The 14,191-nt window shown below is 47.1% G+C and overlaps 3 protein-coding genes across 5 annotated transcripts in view; 2 read left to right on the plus strand and 1 right to left on the minus strand.

Moving 5' to 3' along the window:
• PUS1 (pseudouridine synthase 1) overlaps positions 1–8,645 on the minus strand; it is a 33,815-nt gene extending 25,170 nt beyond the window's left edge. For 2 of the 3 annotated variants that reach the window (XM_053587337.1, XM_053587335.1), the window contains exons 1-2: positions 7,833–8,472; positions 7,504–7,732 (exon numbers count right to left, since the gene is read on the minus strand). In XM_053587337.1, coding sequence (XP_053443312.1) covers positions 7,504–7,732; positions 7,833–7,915 — 312 coding nt within the window. In that variant the 5' untranslated portion in view covers positions 7,916–8,472. The other variant, XM_053587336.1, reaches the window with a different exon arrangement.
• On the plus strand, positions 987–1,518 carry LOC128583242 (39S ribosomal protein L50, mitochondrial-like). The gene has a single exon (XM_053587338.1). The coding sequence runs from the start codon at positions 999–1,001 to the stop codon at positions 1,476–1,478; it is 480 nt and encodes a 159-aa protein (XP_053443313.1). The 5' UTR covers positions 987–998; the 3' UTR covers positions 1,479–1,518.
• LOC128583244 (trafficking protein particle complex subunit 2-like) lies at positions 1,598–2,354 on the plus strand. Its single transcript, XM_053587339.1, has one exon. The coding sequence runs from the start codon at positions 1,813–1,815 to the stop codon at positions 2,233–2,235; it is 423 nt and encodes a 140-aa protein (XP_053443314.1). The 5' UTR covers positions 1,598–1,812; the 3' UTR covers positions 2,236–2,354.
• Positions 8,646–14,191: the final 5,546 nt, after the last annotated feature.

A 14,191-nucleotide genomic window follows, 5' to 3' on the forward strand; every position in this document is an offset into this window, starting at 1 on the left:
AACACATTCTAGGAAGCAAACATCACCCTGATACCAAAACCAGGAAAAGACCCAACCAAAAAGGAGAATTTCAGACCAATTTCACTCATGAATATAGATGCAAAAATTCTCAACAAAATACTCGCCAATAGATTACAGCTTATCAGCAAAAAAGTCATACATCACGATCAAGTAGATTTCATCCCAGGGATGCAAGGCTGGTTTAACATACATAAGTCCATAAACGTTATCCACCGTATTAACAGAGGCAAAAATAAAGATCATATGATCCTCTCAACAGATGCACAAAAAGCATTTGATAAAATCCAGCATCCTTTTCTAATTAGAACACTGAAGACTATAGGCATAGGTGGCACATTTCTTAAACTGATTGAAGCTATCTATGACAAACCCACAGCTAATATTTTACTGAATGGAGTAAAACTGAAAGCTTTTCCTGTTAGAACTGGAACCAGACAGGGTTGTCCTCTGTCACCTTTAGTATTCAACATAGTGCTAGCCAATACAGTTAGGCAAGACAAGGAAATAAAGGGAATCCAAATGGGAGCAGAGGAGGTCAAACTCTCCCTCTTTGCTGACGACATGATCTTATACTTAGAGAATCCCAAATACTCAACCACAAGACTCCTAGAAGTCATCAAAAAATACAGTAATGTTTCAGGATATAAAATCAATGTCCACAAGTCAGTAGCCTTTGTGTACACCAATAACAGTCAAGATGAGAAGCTAATTAAGGACACAACTCCCTTCACAATAGTTTCAAAGAAAATGAAATACCTAGGAATATACCTAACGAAGGAGGTGAAGGACCTCTATAAAGAAAATTATGAAATCCTCAGAAAGGAAATAGCAGAGGATATTAACAAATGGAAGGACATACCATGCTCATGGATGGGAAGAATCAACATTGTTAAGATGTCTATACTTCCCAAAGCAATCTACCTATTCAATGCCATTCCTATTAAAATACCAACATCGTGAGCTCTTGAGTCTCGAAGATGGCGGCGCTGTGTGTGTCCTGCTTTACCAGAAAAGGCTTCATGTGGATAGTTTCAGGGGCGCCGCGCAGACAATTTTGGTCTCGTTTCAGAAAGGAGAAAGAGCCGGGAGTAGCCGAGACAGTAGAAGAGGTGAAAAAGGAACCTGTTCTGGCGTGTCCACCTTTACGAAGCAGAACATACATACCACCTGAAGATCTCCAGAGTCGTTTGGAATTTTGTGTTAAAGAAGTTTTTGGTTCACCTCTTTCTGGTAATTGGCAGGACATCTCCCTGGAAGATGGTCTTCTGAAGTTCAATCTCTTGTCAAATTTAGCTGATGACTTGGGCCACGCAGTCCCTAATTCCAGGCTTCACCAGATGTGCAGAGTTAAAGATGTTCTTGATTTCTATAGTGTCCCTGTTCAGGATAGATCTAAATTTGATGAACTTAAGGCTAGTAATCTGCCTCCTAATTTGAAAATCACTTGGAGTTACTGAGCAAAAGGGGAGCATACTGAAATTATTTTCCCCTTGAGTTAGGCTTATTAGACTTTTCAATATATAAAATGCCATCAACTGTTCTCTAAACCACTTTTTCTGTAGAAGAATGCATCAGTACTTTTTGTTTATCATGAATCAATGAAAAAATAACAGGATTTTCTGTTCACTTTTGCTGAAACTATTTTTTTAATGGAATCAGGTCATTAATAATTTATGAAAACTTTTTTCTTGAGAGGACACTGAAATTAACTTGAGTTTAAGAAAAGAGGAAGGAACGGACTGGGCGTTTCCGTTGTCTGCGTCTCGCTACAGGAGCCATATATTGAAAACAATGTCTGGAAGCTTCTACTTTGTAATTGTTGGCCACCATGATAATCCAGTTTTTGAAATGGAGTTTTTGCCAGCTGGGAAAGCTGAATCCAAAGATGACCACCGTCATCTGAACCAGTTCATAGCTCATGCTGCTCTTGACCTGGTAGATGAGAACATGTGGCTGTCGAACAACATGTACTTAAAAACTGTGGACAAGTTCAATGAGTGGTTTGTGTCAGCATTTGTCACTGCAGGGCATATGAGATTTATTATGCTTCATGACATAAGGCAAGAAGATGGAATAAAGAACTTCTTTACTGATGTCTATGATTTATATATAAAGTTTGCAATGAATCCATTTTACGAACTGAATTCTCCTATTCGGTCAAGCACATTTGACAGAAAAGTTCAGTTCCTTGGGAAGAAACACCTTTTAAGCTGAATGCAGAAAAACTCCGAAACAATGTTACAACAATGGGGTATACTCAGGAATGTGTACATTGTAAGTAACTTGATTAAATAGCCTGGAAACTTTTACTTGTAGTGTCAATTTATCTAAACCTAATGAAACTTCTATTATATTTAAACATAGTACATTCTGTTTCATGACACTTACAAATAGATCAATATTTGCTTGTAAACAGTGTTATTTATAAAAAGCTCCTTATCAATATTAAAATGTTTTTTATTTTAGAAGTTGAGAATAAGGTTTTAACTTTCCTAATTCATATAGTTTGATCTTGATATAACAGTTCAAAAACAAATGCCATAATCAAGATTTGATAGATTTAAAACTAAAAGGATGGCTTGGCACCTGTGGCTCAAGAGGTTAAGGCACCAGCCACATATACCAGAGCTGGCGGGTTTGAATCCAGCCAGGGCCTGCCAAACAACAATGATGGCTACAACCCAAAAAAAAAAAAAAAAAAGCCAGGTGTTGTGGTGGGCACCTGTAGTCCCAGCTACTTGGGAGACTGAGGCAAGAGAATTGCTTAAGCCCAGGAGTTGGAGGTTGCTGTGACCCGTGATGCCATGGCACTCTACGCAGGGAGACAGCTTGAGGCTCTGTCAAAAAATATAAGGAAATTGATAATATATACATTGGATTACTTATACCTTTAGAGATGTTGTCATAAAAACTTATAGACAGTATACACAGCACTACCTAAGAAACCAGAGATTTTTGCAGTGCTAAATGTCATGGGCTGCCTCTGTCATGTCTAGATCCTTCCAGAAGTTTTAGAGTCATAGATCCATGTTTATCAAATTAGGAGGCTGGGACCACTTATAGTTCACAGTGACCTGGGTTGCTTCTGTCACCTTGTTGTTTCCTTTCTTCAGACTGTAAACTAAAGGCTAAGTGAACCTGTTGATGTCTATACTTGTAAAAAGTTGTGAAGCAGTCTTAGAATCACTATCAGAGAAAAGCCTGAAGTACACTAACATTTGTACTATTAGCCTTTTAGGCTGTACACCGGAGGGGGCTGGGTGTGTGATCTTACAGTAAAGTAGTGAATGTCTGTGGAAAAACAAGTAATCGTATATTTTCTGAGTTAATTGTGAGAATGTGAAGAATTTTGTTCCATTCTGAATTTGAGCAAGTAATTCTAAGCTTGGTCTTGTATACCTGTGTGATCCATGTGAAATTGCTACCGTCAGTTTTTACCCAATTTATTTGATTTCTTAAATAAAGATGTTTGTCCAGAAAAAAGAAAAGAGGACATTGCAATTTTAGACCCTTCATAGACATAAAGTAGTAGTTTCAACAAAAATGTTTTAATTCTGTTAGGCCTCTGTAGTCTAAGGAAAAATTATTATATGTATATCTAGTCTAAGGAAGAATTATTATATTGCACATGTACAATAAGGAGACTTGTATTAGAAATATTTTTAAGAGAAACATAAAAGTCTGTATTGTATCTTACTGTCCTTTCTGGATGAATTTCTTTTGAAATTAAAGTAGATTTATTAAAAAAAAAAAAAATACCAACATCGTACTTTCAAGATTTGGAAAAAATGATTCTGCGTTTTGTATGGAACCAGAAGAAACCCCATGTAGCTAAGGCAGTTCTTAGGAATAAAAATAAAGCTGGGGGCATCACCATACCAGATTTTAGTCTGTACTACAAAGCCATAGTAGTTATACAGCATGGTAATGGCACAAAAATAGAGACATAGACACTTGGAATCGAATAGAAAACCAGGAAATAAAACTAACATCTTACAACCACCTAATCTTTGATAAACCAAACAAGAACATACCTTAGGGGAAAGATTCCCTATTCAATAAATGGTGTTGGGAGAACTGGATATCCACATGTAAAAGACTGAAACTGGACCCACGCCTTTCCTCACTCACAAAAATTGATTCAAGATGGATAAAGGACTTAAATTTAAGGCATGAAACAATAAAAATCCTCAAAGAAAGCATAGGAAAAACACTGGAAGATGTTGGCCTGGGGAAAGACTTTATGAAGAAGACTGCCATGGCAATTGCAACAACAACAAAAATAAACAAATGGGACTTCATTAAACTGAAAAGCGTCTGTACAGCTAAGGAGACAACAACCAAAGCAAAGAGACAACCTACACAATGGGAAAGGATATTTGCATATTTTCAATCAGACAAAAGCTTAATAACTAGGATTTACAGAGAACTCAAATTAATCCACATGAAAAAAGCCAACAATCCCATATATCAATGGGCAAGAGACACGAATAGAAACTTCTCTCTAAAGATGACAGACGAATAGCTAACAAACATATGAAACAATGTTCATCATCCCTATCTATTAGAGTAATGCAAATCAAACCCCAGCGAGAATGGCCCACATCACAAAATCTCAAAACTGCAGATGCTGGCGTGGATGTGAAGAGAAGGGAACACTTTTACACTGCTGATGGGACTGCAAACTAGTACAACCCTTTTGGAAGGAAGTATGGAGAAATCTCAAAGCACTCAAGCTAGACCTCTTATTTGATCCTGCAATCCCATTACTGGGCATCTACCCAGAAGGAAAAAAATCCTTTTATCATAAGGACACCTGTACTAGACTGTTTATTGCAGCTCAATTTACAATCGCCAAAATGTGGAAACAGCCTAACTGCCCACCAACCCAGGAATGGATTAACAAGCTGTGGTACATGTACACCATGGAATACTATTCAGCCATTAAAAAAAATGGAGACTTGGCTGGGCGCCTGTGGCTCAAGGGGCTAAGGTGCCAGCCACATACACCTAAGCTGGCAGGTTCGAATCCAGCCCGGGCCGGCCAAACAACAATGATGGCTGCAACCAAAAAAATAGCTGGGCGTTGTGGTGGGCGCCTGTAGTCCTAGCTACTTGGGAAGCGGAGGCAGGAGACTCGCTTGAGCCCAGGAGTTGGAGGTTGCTGTGAGCTGTGATGCCACTGTACTCTACCCAGGGGGACAGTTTGAGGCTCTGTCTCAAAAAAAAAAAAAAAAAAAAAATGGAGACTTTACATCCTTCGTATTAACCTGGATGGAACTGGAAGACATTATTCTTAGTAAAGCATCACAAGAATGGAGAAGCATGAATCCTATGTACTCAATTTTGTTATGAGGACAATTAATGACAATTAAGGTCATGGTAGGGAGTCAGGGAAGGGGAGAGCAGAGAGAGAAAGGAGGAGGGAGAGGTGGGGAAAGGAAGAGCAGAGAGAGGAAAGGAGGGAGGGTGTTGGGGCCTTGGTGTGTGCCACACCTTTTGGGGGCAAGACATGATTGCATGAGGGACTTTACCTAACAAATGCAATCAGTATAACCCGGCTTATTGTACTCTCAATGAATCCCCAACAATAAAAATAAATAAATAGGGCGGCGCCTATGGCTCAGTCAGTGGGGCGCCAGCCCCATATACCGAGGGTGGCGGGTTCAAGCCCAGCCCCGGCCAAAACTGCAACCAAAAAATAGCCGGGCGTTGTGGTGGGCGCCTGTGGTCCCAGCTACTCGGGAGGCTGAGGCAAGAGAATCGCTTGAGCCCAGGAGTTGGAGGTTGCTGTGAGCTGTGTGAGGCCACGGCACTCTACCAAGGGCCATAAAGTGAGACTCTGTCTCTACAAAAAAAAAATAATAATAAAATAAATAAATAAATAAATAAATAATCAAAAAAATAAAATAAAATAAAAGGCTGGGCACAGTGGTTCACGCCTGTAATCCTAGCACTCTGGGAGGCCGAGGCAGGCAGATTGCCTAAGCTCACAGGTTCGAGGCCAGCCTGAGCCAGAGCGAGACCTCATCTCTAAAAATAGCAGGGCGTTATGGTGAGCACTGTAGTCCCCTCCTATTCAGGAGGCTGAGGCAAGAGCCTCGCTTGAGCCCAAGAGTTTGAGGTTGCTGTGAGCTATGATGCCATAGCACTCTGCCAAGGACGACAAAGTGAGACTCTGTCTCCAAAAAATAATAATAATAATAATAAAAATAACTAACTAAAATGAAATAAAATTGGAAGCCAGGCATGGTAGCTCACACTTGTAATCCTAGCACTCTGGGAGGCTGAAGCAGGAGGATCCCTTGAGCTCAGGAGTTCAACACCAGCCTGATCAAGAGTGAGACCCCACATCTACTAAAAAAAAAAAAAAAAAAAAAAAAACTAGCCAGGAGTCATGGTGGGCACCTGTAGTCACAGCTACTCAGGAAGCTGAGGCATGAGGATCACTTGAGCCCAGGAGTTTGAGGTTGCTATGAGCTATGATGCCACAGCATTCAACCCTAGGGCAAAACAAGGAGACTCTGTCTCAAAAATAAAATAAATTTGGATAAAGGCCAGGTGCTGTGGCTCATGCCTGTAGTCACAGCACCTGGAGAGGCTGAGAACTGCTTGGGGCCAAAAGTTAGAGAAGTTTAAAGAACATGGAACCAAAGTGCAGTTGAGTACTAGAACAAATGAAAAGACTCTCTACCTGCATTGGCTAGGGTGCCTACAACTTCTGCCTTCTAGAAAAGGATCATGTTGTTGTTCTGCAAAGACACCCCTAAGGGGTGAATGCCCACCCACAGACCTTGCCTGTCTGAGCTGACACCCAGCTGTGCCCTTAACACATACAACTTCTGACCATAGCTGACTCTTCTGAGCTTCCAAGTGCTGTCCACTTAGCATTAGTAGGTCCTGTTCACCTTCACACCTTCCTAAGTAGGCACTGTGTCTCCACCCTAAAGATGAGGAAGGAAACTGAGGCCCAGAAATCTGCCTTTTTGTGGAAGATCACAAAGCCTCACTGAAGACCTTGAGCCCCGAGCACCTGCCTGTGTTCTGCATACAATCTCATCCAGGAACTCTGGCAAAGCTGCTGGACTGAATCCAACCCTGAAAAAGCAAGGCCCCGGGCGGCGCCTGTGGCTCAATCGGTAAGGCGCCGGCCCCATATACCAAGGGCGGTGGGTTCAAACCCGGCTCCGGCTGAACTGCAACCAAAAAATAGCTAGGCATTGTGGCAGGCGCCTGTAGTCCCAGCTACTCGGGAGGCTGAGGCAAGAGAATCGCTTAAGCCCAGGAATTGGAGGTTGCTGTGAGCTGTGTGATGCCACGGCACTCTACCGAGGGCCATAAAGTGAGACTCTGTCTCTACAAAAAAAAAAAAAAACAAAAAACAGCAAGGCTCTTGCTTCCCGCTATTTCCTGGATTACTGGGCTGCACCGCACATGCCAGGCCTCACTTGACCCAACTGACCATGGAAGCCAGGCCCTCACCTGCATGCCATGGTAGCCCTTCCCGGCATAGGCCAGGAGCAGCACAATCTTGCGCTTGGGCAGCCGGGGACGAGGCTCCTCCTCGCTGCCCCTGAGCTTCTTCGCCTGGTGCTCGGAGTCCTCCCAGGTCCGGGCTCCGCCGGGCCAGCCACCCCTGGCCTTCCTGTCGGGCGGGTGCCTGGACCCCACAGCGGAGGGCGCCTTCACGTTCCCAGCCATGGGGTGAGAGCTGAAAGAGGGAACTGTGAGCAGGGCGAGGCCATGGGGCTGCAGCACCCACAGGGTGTGCGCTTCCAGGGCCTGGTAGGGTCAAATGCGACGGGCATTACCAGAACGGGCGCGCGGTCCACGGTCCGCAGGCTGTCCACCGCCTCAGCACCCCAGCCAAGGCCCGCAGGTCAGGCACACCCATGCACCCTGACCACCCGGGTCCCACCGCCCCGGCCGCCCCTGCTGAACCCTAACCTATGGGCCCTGCTGCCCTGAACTTGCTGACCCCAGATCTCTGGGCCCCGCTGTCCTGACCCTGCTGACCCCTGACCTTCCAGGCCCTACCCCTACTGATTGTTGACCTTCTGGAAGTCTAAGAGTGGGCCCCGCTCCTGCTGACCCCAACCTGATGACCACTACTTACGAGGACCCACAATGTTCCAACCCTGCTCCTTCTGACTCCTCACCTCCCAGGGCTCCTACGTCCGGACCCCGCTCCTGTTGACCCTGACCTCGCCGGGATTCTGACTACTTCACTCTGACCCTTCCGGGACCCTGACGCCCCAGTCCCGCCCTTACTGATCTAGCCGGGGTGCCGATGCCCCTCACCCAAGGCTAACCTTGGACGTCCCCTGACCCCCGGGGTGACCTCTGACCTCTCTAGTTTCTTCCCTCCCGCCCCATCCGTGGGCTTTTCCCAGTAGTTGAAGAGACCCAGGCCACCCACGTTGGGACCAGAGGGGCGCGCCCCCCGCCTGGCCCCACTCACAGAGCCGCTGAGTCGGAGCCGGACCACGTGGGCGAAGGCGGAAGTAGAGAGAACGATGGACGGCGGCCGAATGTGGACAAACATCTTGGGAGGAGAAGGGTGGAAATTGGAGCGCGGCTCAGGGAGGGGGCGGGCCTGTTGGGAGTGAGGCGGGGCTACCCCCACCCGCGGCGGTCTCTGGTCCCCTCAGAGTTTGAGGACGCTTGACCCTACAGCGTCTTGAAAAACGAAACACCACTCCTCGCCAACCCACCCACCCCTCCCCGACCCTGGCTCAGCGCTAGTAGCTCAGTGGTTACAGCGCCAGCCGCATACACCGAGGCAGGCGGGTTGGAACTCGACCGGGGCCTGCTAAACAATAACAACTACAACAAAAAATAGCCGGGCGTTGTGGTGGGCACCTGTAGTCCCAGCTACTTGGGAGTCTGAGGCAACAGAATCGCTTAAGCCCAAGAGTTTGAGGTTGCTGTGAGCTGTGACTTCACAGCACTCTACCGAGGGCGGCATAGTGAGCCTGTGTCTCAAAAAAAAAAAAAAAAAGAAAGAATAAAGGTGAAACTCCTCGATGTAGGTTGGGAACGAATGTATGTGTGAATTCTTATTAAAAACAGGTAGTTGGGCGGCACCTGTGGCTCAGTGGGTAGGGCACCGGCCTCATATACTGAGGGTGGCGGGTTTGAACTCAGCCCCTGCCAAACTGCAACAAAAAAATAGCTGGGCGTTGTGGTGGGCGCCTGTAGTCCCAGTTATTTGGGAGGCTGAGACAAGAGAATCATCTAAGCCGGGGTTGGAGGTTGCTGTGAGCTGTGACGCTGCAGCACTTTATTGAGGGCAACAAAGTGAGATTCTGTCTCAATAAATAAATAAATAAAAACAGGTAGTAACAGCCAACATACATAGGAACTCATTCACTCCTTACACCCACCCTAAGCTGCAAGCACCACTATAATCTGTTTCTAAAGAAGAAAACAAACAGAGAGGTTAAGGCCCATGCCTGGAGTCACACAGCATCAGCCTTCTCCCCAGCTGGCTTGCAATGTGCAAACCAGTGCCTTCCTGGACTTGTTTACATTGTAAATCAGTAGTAGTAAAACACTCCCATGTACCAGGTGCCATTCCAACCACCTGTAATATATTAGCTCTTTAATCTTCATGAAACTCTGGGTAAAGTTCCGAAGTGTCCCCATTTTACAAATGACAAGCTCAGACACACAGGTGCAGTGCCAACTGGATCCCACCCCAAGAAATGTTTATATGACTGGGGAAGCAAGGTTCTCTCAGGTTCCTACAAGTTCCAGAACAGGTGGAAGTCAGGAAGAGCAGACACCTGGCCCTCAACTAAAGGCCCACCCTCTTCCCACACTGGAAGGCACCCCAGGGACTGGGGCCAGCACCCCCTCGCACACCCCAGTTCTGCCTTGCCCCTCTCACCAGCAGCACCTCCCCCACCATACTCAAGCCCTGAAAAGGGTCCCAGGGCAACAGTCTGGAAGGGGGACTGCAGATCTCAGGCAGGCATGACCCCTTGGCCCTGCTGACTACTTGCTCATAGGAAGATGGACAGCCATGGGAGGCTGGAGTTGGACCCATCAGGACCCGTGTGTCCAGGTCTGGGAGGCTACTGGTCACCAAGGGCCCCACCAAGGAGCTGAGATTTGAGTGACAGCCTTCTCATTTCCTGGGCTGCCATAACAAATAAACCCAGTTTAGTGGTGGAAAACTACATGCATTCTGTTTCTGGAGACCCAGATGGGCATCGCTGGGCTATATATAAAGTTGTCTGCAGGGCAGGCTTTCCTAGAAGCTCAGGGAGGGTCCAATCATCTCCTTTATCTTTCTGCCTTTGCAGCTTCAAGAGATGTCCTGCTTCTTGGCCCCTGGTGCACCACCCCACCCTCTGCTTCCATCTACACATTTCCCTTTAAACTGACATTCCTGCCCCTTGATGACATTGGGCTGACCCAGATAATCCTGTCTCATCTCCCCAACTCAAGTTCTTAATTCCATCTCTGGGGACCACAACTTGGAAAACCACAAGCCTAAACTTGGGAAGTGAGTGAGCTACACGTTATCTGGAAGAGTGATCCAGGCCTAGGATGTGCACTGCAGAGACCACACAGCAGGCCCCACCTGTACCCGCTCAGAGCTCTTCCTGTAGATGAGAGGCAGTAGGGCTAGGGAACATGCCCACCTGGAATCTGCGTGCAAATAGACGGGAGACAGCAGTGGATGAGACCTGAGGGTCAGGGCCAGGCTGTGGGGCCTGTGGGCCATAGGGAGGATTTGCTCTGAGTGATCAGGTGCCCCAGTGGGACCTGACCAGATGCCCCATTTCAAGGAGCACTCAGTGGGCTGTAGGCCTTGTGAGAAGCCAGTGGCCAAGGCAGGAAAGCGATACAATGGTCCAGATACGAAGGGCAGCTCACCTGTGCTAAGCAGTTCCCCCAGGGAAGCTGGACTCCAGGAAAAAGAGAAGTTCATGCAGTGCCAAGAAGCAATAGCCACTTTCATGGAGCTCTTATAAGCTGGAGACCCCAGAGTCCCCCTCACCCTTCTTTACACACAGGTTTGCTTTGCAAGGAAGCCTCCCTTCCCTGACCTGTGTTCCCAGTTCTAAAGGGAGGCTGAGCCCACTATATGAGTGGCAGCTGGAATGTTCTGCTGTGGGCAGATGATGATGTAAACCACCGAGTCAGAGCCAATGGGGGTCCATGGAGACCCTGGGTGTGCTACTGAGAAAGGAATCAGCCCCCACCCCGCCGCCCACCCACAAGGACCAGGAAGGTCACAGTACGGGGACTGACCCCCATGCTGTGCTGAGTCCCACTGTGGGGCAACACACAGGTGGCAGGTAGGACAGGGCTCCTGCCCACTTAGAGCCTACTCAGCTCATAGCTGTCCCATCTGTAAGTGGGTGAGCCAGGCACCTACTCATACCTGTCCCATCTATAGGTGGGTGAGCCAGGCACCTACTCATACCTGTCCCATCTATAGGTGGGTGAGCCAGACACCTTGGGGGTGTAGCACTGGTGATGTAGGTGCAGCAACCCAGACCTCCTGGCAGAAAGCCCCGCCCCCATGTGTGCCAAATGAGGGGTGAGGTCCCAAGAAGTGGGCAGCCGCTACCACATGTCACAGCTTTCTGGGCCCACCCTTCCCATCAGGCTTCTTTTTTTTTCTCATGCTGTCACTCTGGGTAGAGTGCCAGTGTCATAGCTTAGCAACCTCCAACTCTTAGGCTCAAACGATCCTCTTGCCTCAGTTTTTCTATTTTTAGTAGAGACAGGGCCTCGCTTTTACTGGTCTCAAACTCATGAGTTCAAGCAATCCACCCATCTCAGCCTCCCAGAGTGCTAGGATTACAGGCGGGAGCCATTGCACCTGGCCCCATCAGCCTTCTGCACACAGGAGTTTACCCATTCGTTAACTGCCCAAACTGGAAGTGCTAAGTTGTCTTCCACAGCTGAATAGATAGATACGGTAGTCTACCCACAGAATATTAATCAGCATAAAAAAGGCTCTATCAAGCCATGAAGAGACACTGAGTGACTTAAATATGTGTCACAAGGTAAAGGAAGACAATCTGAAAAGACCATACACTGTAGGAGCCAACTCTGTGACCCCCTGAAGAGAAATGCAGACACAATGAAAAGACCATGGCTGATTTGGTGCCTGTAGCTCAGTGAGTAGGGCGCCGGCCACATACACCGAAGCTAGTGGGTTCAAACCTGGCCTGGGCCTGCTAACCAACTGCAACAAAAAAAATAGCCAGATGTTGTGGCGGGCACCTGTAGTCCCAACTACTCTGGAGGCTGAGGCAAGAGAATTGCTTAAGCCCAAGAGTTTGAGTTTGCTGTGAGCTGTAATGCTACAGCAGTCTATGGAGGGCGAGGGCCACATAGTGAGACTGTCTCAAAAAAAAAGACCATGGCTGCCAGGGATTGGGGACTTAGGACGGTGGTACACATGGGGCATTTACGTCTATCAAAGCCCACAGAACACGGCTCGGCTCCTGTAGCTCAATGGCTAGGGCGCCAGCCACATACACTGGAACTGGCGGGTTCGAATCCAGCCCGGGCCTGCTAAATGACAACTACAACCAAACAATAGCTGGGCATTGTGGCGGGCGCCTGTAGTCCCAGCTACTTGGGAGGCTGAGGCAAGAAAATCGCTTAAGTCCAAGAGTTTGAGGATGCTGTGAGCTGTGATGCCACTACATTCTACCGAGGGCAACAACTTGAGACTCTGTCTCCAAAAAAAAAAAAGCCCAGAGAACAGACACCAAAAGCTAGCCCTGACATGTACCCAGGACTGTGGGTGGTGACAATACCAGCCCTGTTTCAAGAGCTGTTTCTAGTGGATCACACATTATCAGTTCTAGGAGATGACCTGGGTCTGAGGGACTTTTCTAGGCTCTCTGCTCAGTTTCTTAGTAAACCTAAAATTGCTGCAAAAACTGAAGTTTAACACCCACCAAATGCCACTGTTTTTATAAGCCTATCTGGGTACTCCCCTGTGATCAACAGGCCAGACCAAGTGCTGGGCATTGCTCTTCCTGACAAAGCTCTGTGTGGTCCCTCCTTTGAGAGCTCCACCTTCCAATTCCTCTAAAATGCCAAATTCTAAATAAACTTTCATTTCTAGTATCGTGGTTAACAGTTTTCAAATGAGCTATTTTTACCTAATAAAAACATGCAGATTTAAAAACATAAACCCTGTGTAAACAGCCCAATTTAGAAATAGGCCTAAGGCTCAGTGGCTCAGGCCTATAATCCCACCACTTGGGGAGACAAAGCTGGGAGGATCATTTGAGACCAATAAGTTCAAGACCAGCTTGGGCAAAGCAAAAAATAGAAAAATTAACTGGGCATGGTGACACCTACAACCTATAGTCAGCTACTCAGGAGGCTTCAGTTAGTTGTGATGAGGCCACTATACCCCAGCCTGGCTTGGGGTACAGTGAGATGTGTCTCAGAAAGAAAAAAAAAATGGCAAACCGTTTGCGGGCGGCACCTGTGGCTCAAAGAAGTAGAATACTGGCCCCATATACCAGAGGTGGCGGGTTTAAATCCACCCCAGACAAAAAAAAAAAAAAATGCAAAAGGTTTGGAAATTCCTCCTGAGACAAACAAACGGCCAAAAGGTACATGAGAGACCCTTGGCACCTACCTGTAGCCATGAAGGAAATGCAAATCAACATGGCGAGATGCCACTTCCCACCTAAAAGGACCCTGGAATCCAAAGGACTTAGAATGCAGCCACTGGACACCTCACAGGCCACCAGTGAGAAGGCTCAACGATGGCCATGGTGAACAGCCTGGTGACCCGCTGCAAGTTAAATATGGCATCTCATGACCCCGAAGGCCCCCAGATGTATCACCAAAAGTTGAAAGGAGGGCGGCACCTGTGGCTCAGTGAATAGGGCGCTGGCCCCATATGCCGAGAGTGGCGGGTTCAAACCCAGCCCCGGCCAAACTGCAACAAAAAATAGCCGGGCGTTGTGGCGGGCGCCTATAGTCCCAGCTGCTCAGGAGACTGAGGCAAGAGAATCGCGTAAGCCCAAGAGTTAGAGGTTGCTGTGAGCGGTGTGACGCCACGGCACTCTACCCGAGGGCGGTACAGTGAGACTCTACAAAAAAAGAAAAAAAAAAAAGAGTTGAAAGGAGTTGTCCTCAAAGGCTGGACATGGTGGCTCACACCTGTAATTCT

This window comes from Nycticebus coucang, chromosome 4 (assembly GCF_027406575.1).
Source record: "Nycticebus coucang isolate mNycCou1 chromosome 4, mNycCou1.pri, whole genome shotgun sequence".
Lineage (NCBI taxonomy): Eukaryota > Metazoa > Chordata > Mammalia > Primates > Lorisidae > Nycticebus > Nycticebus coucang.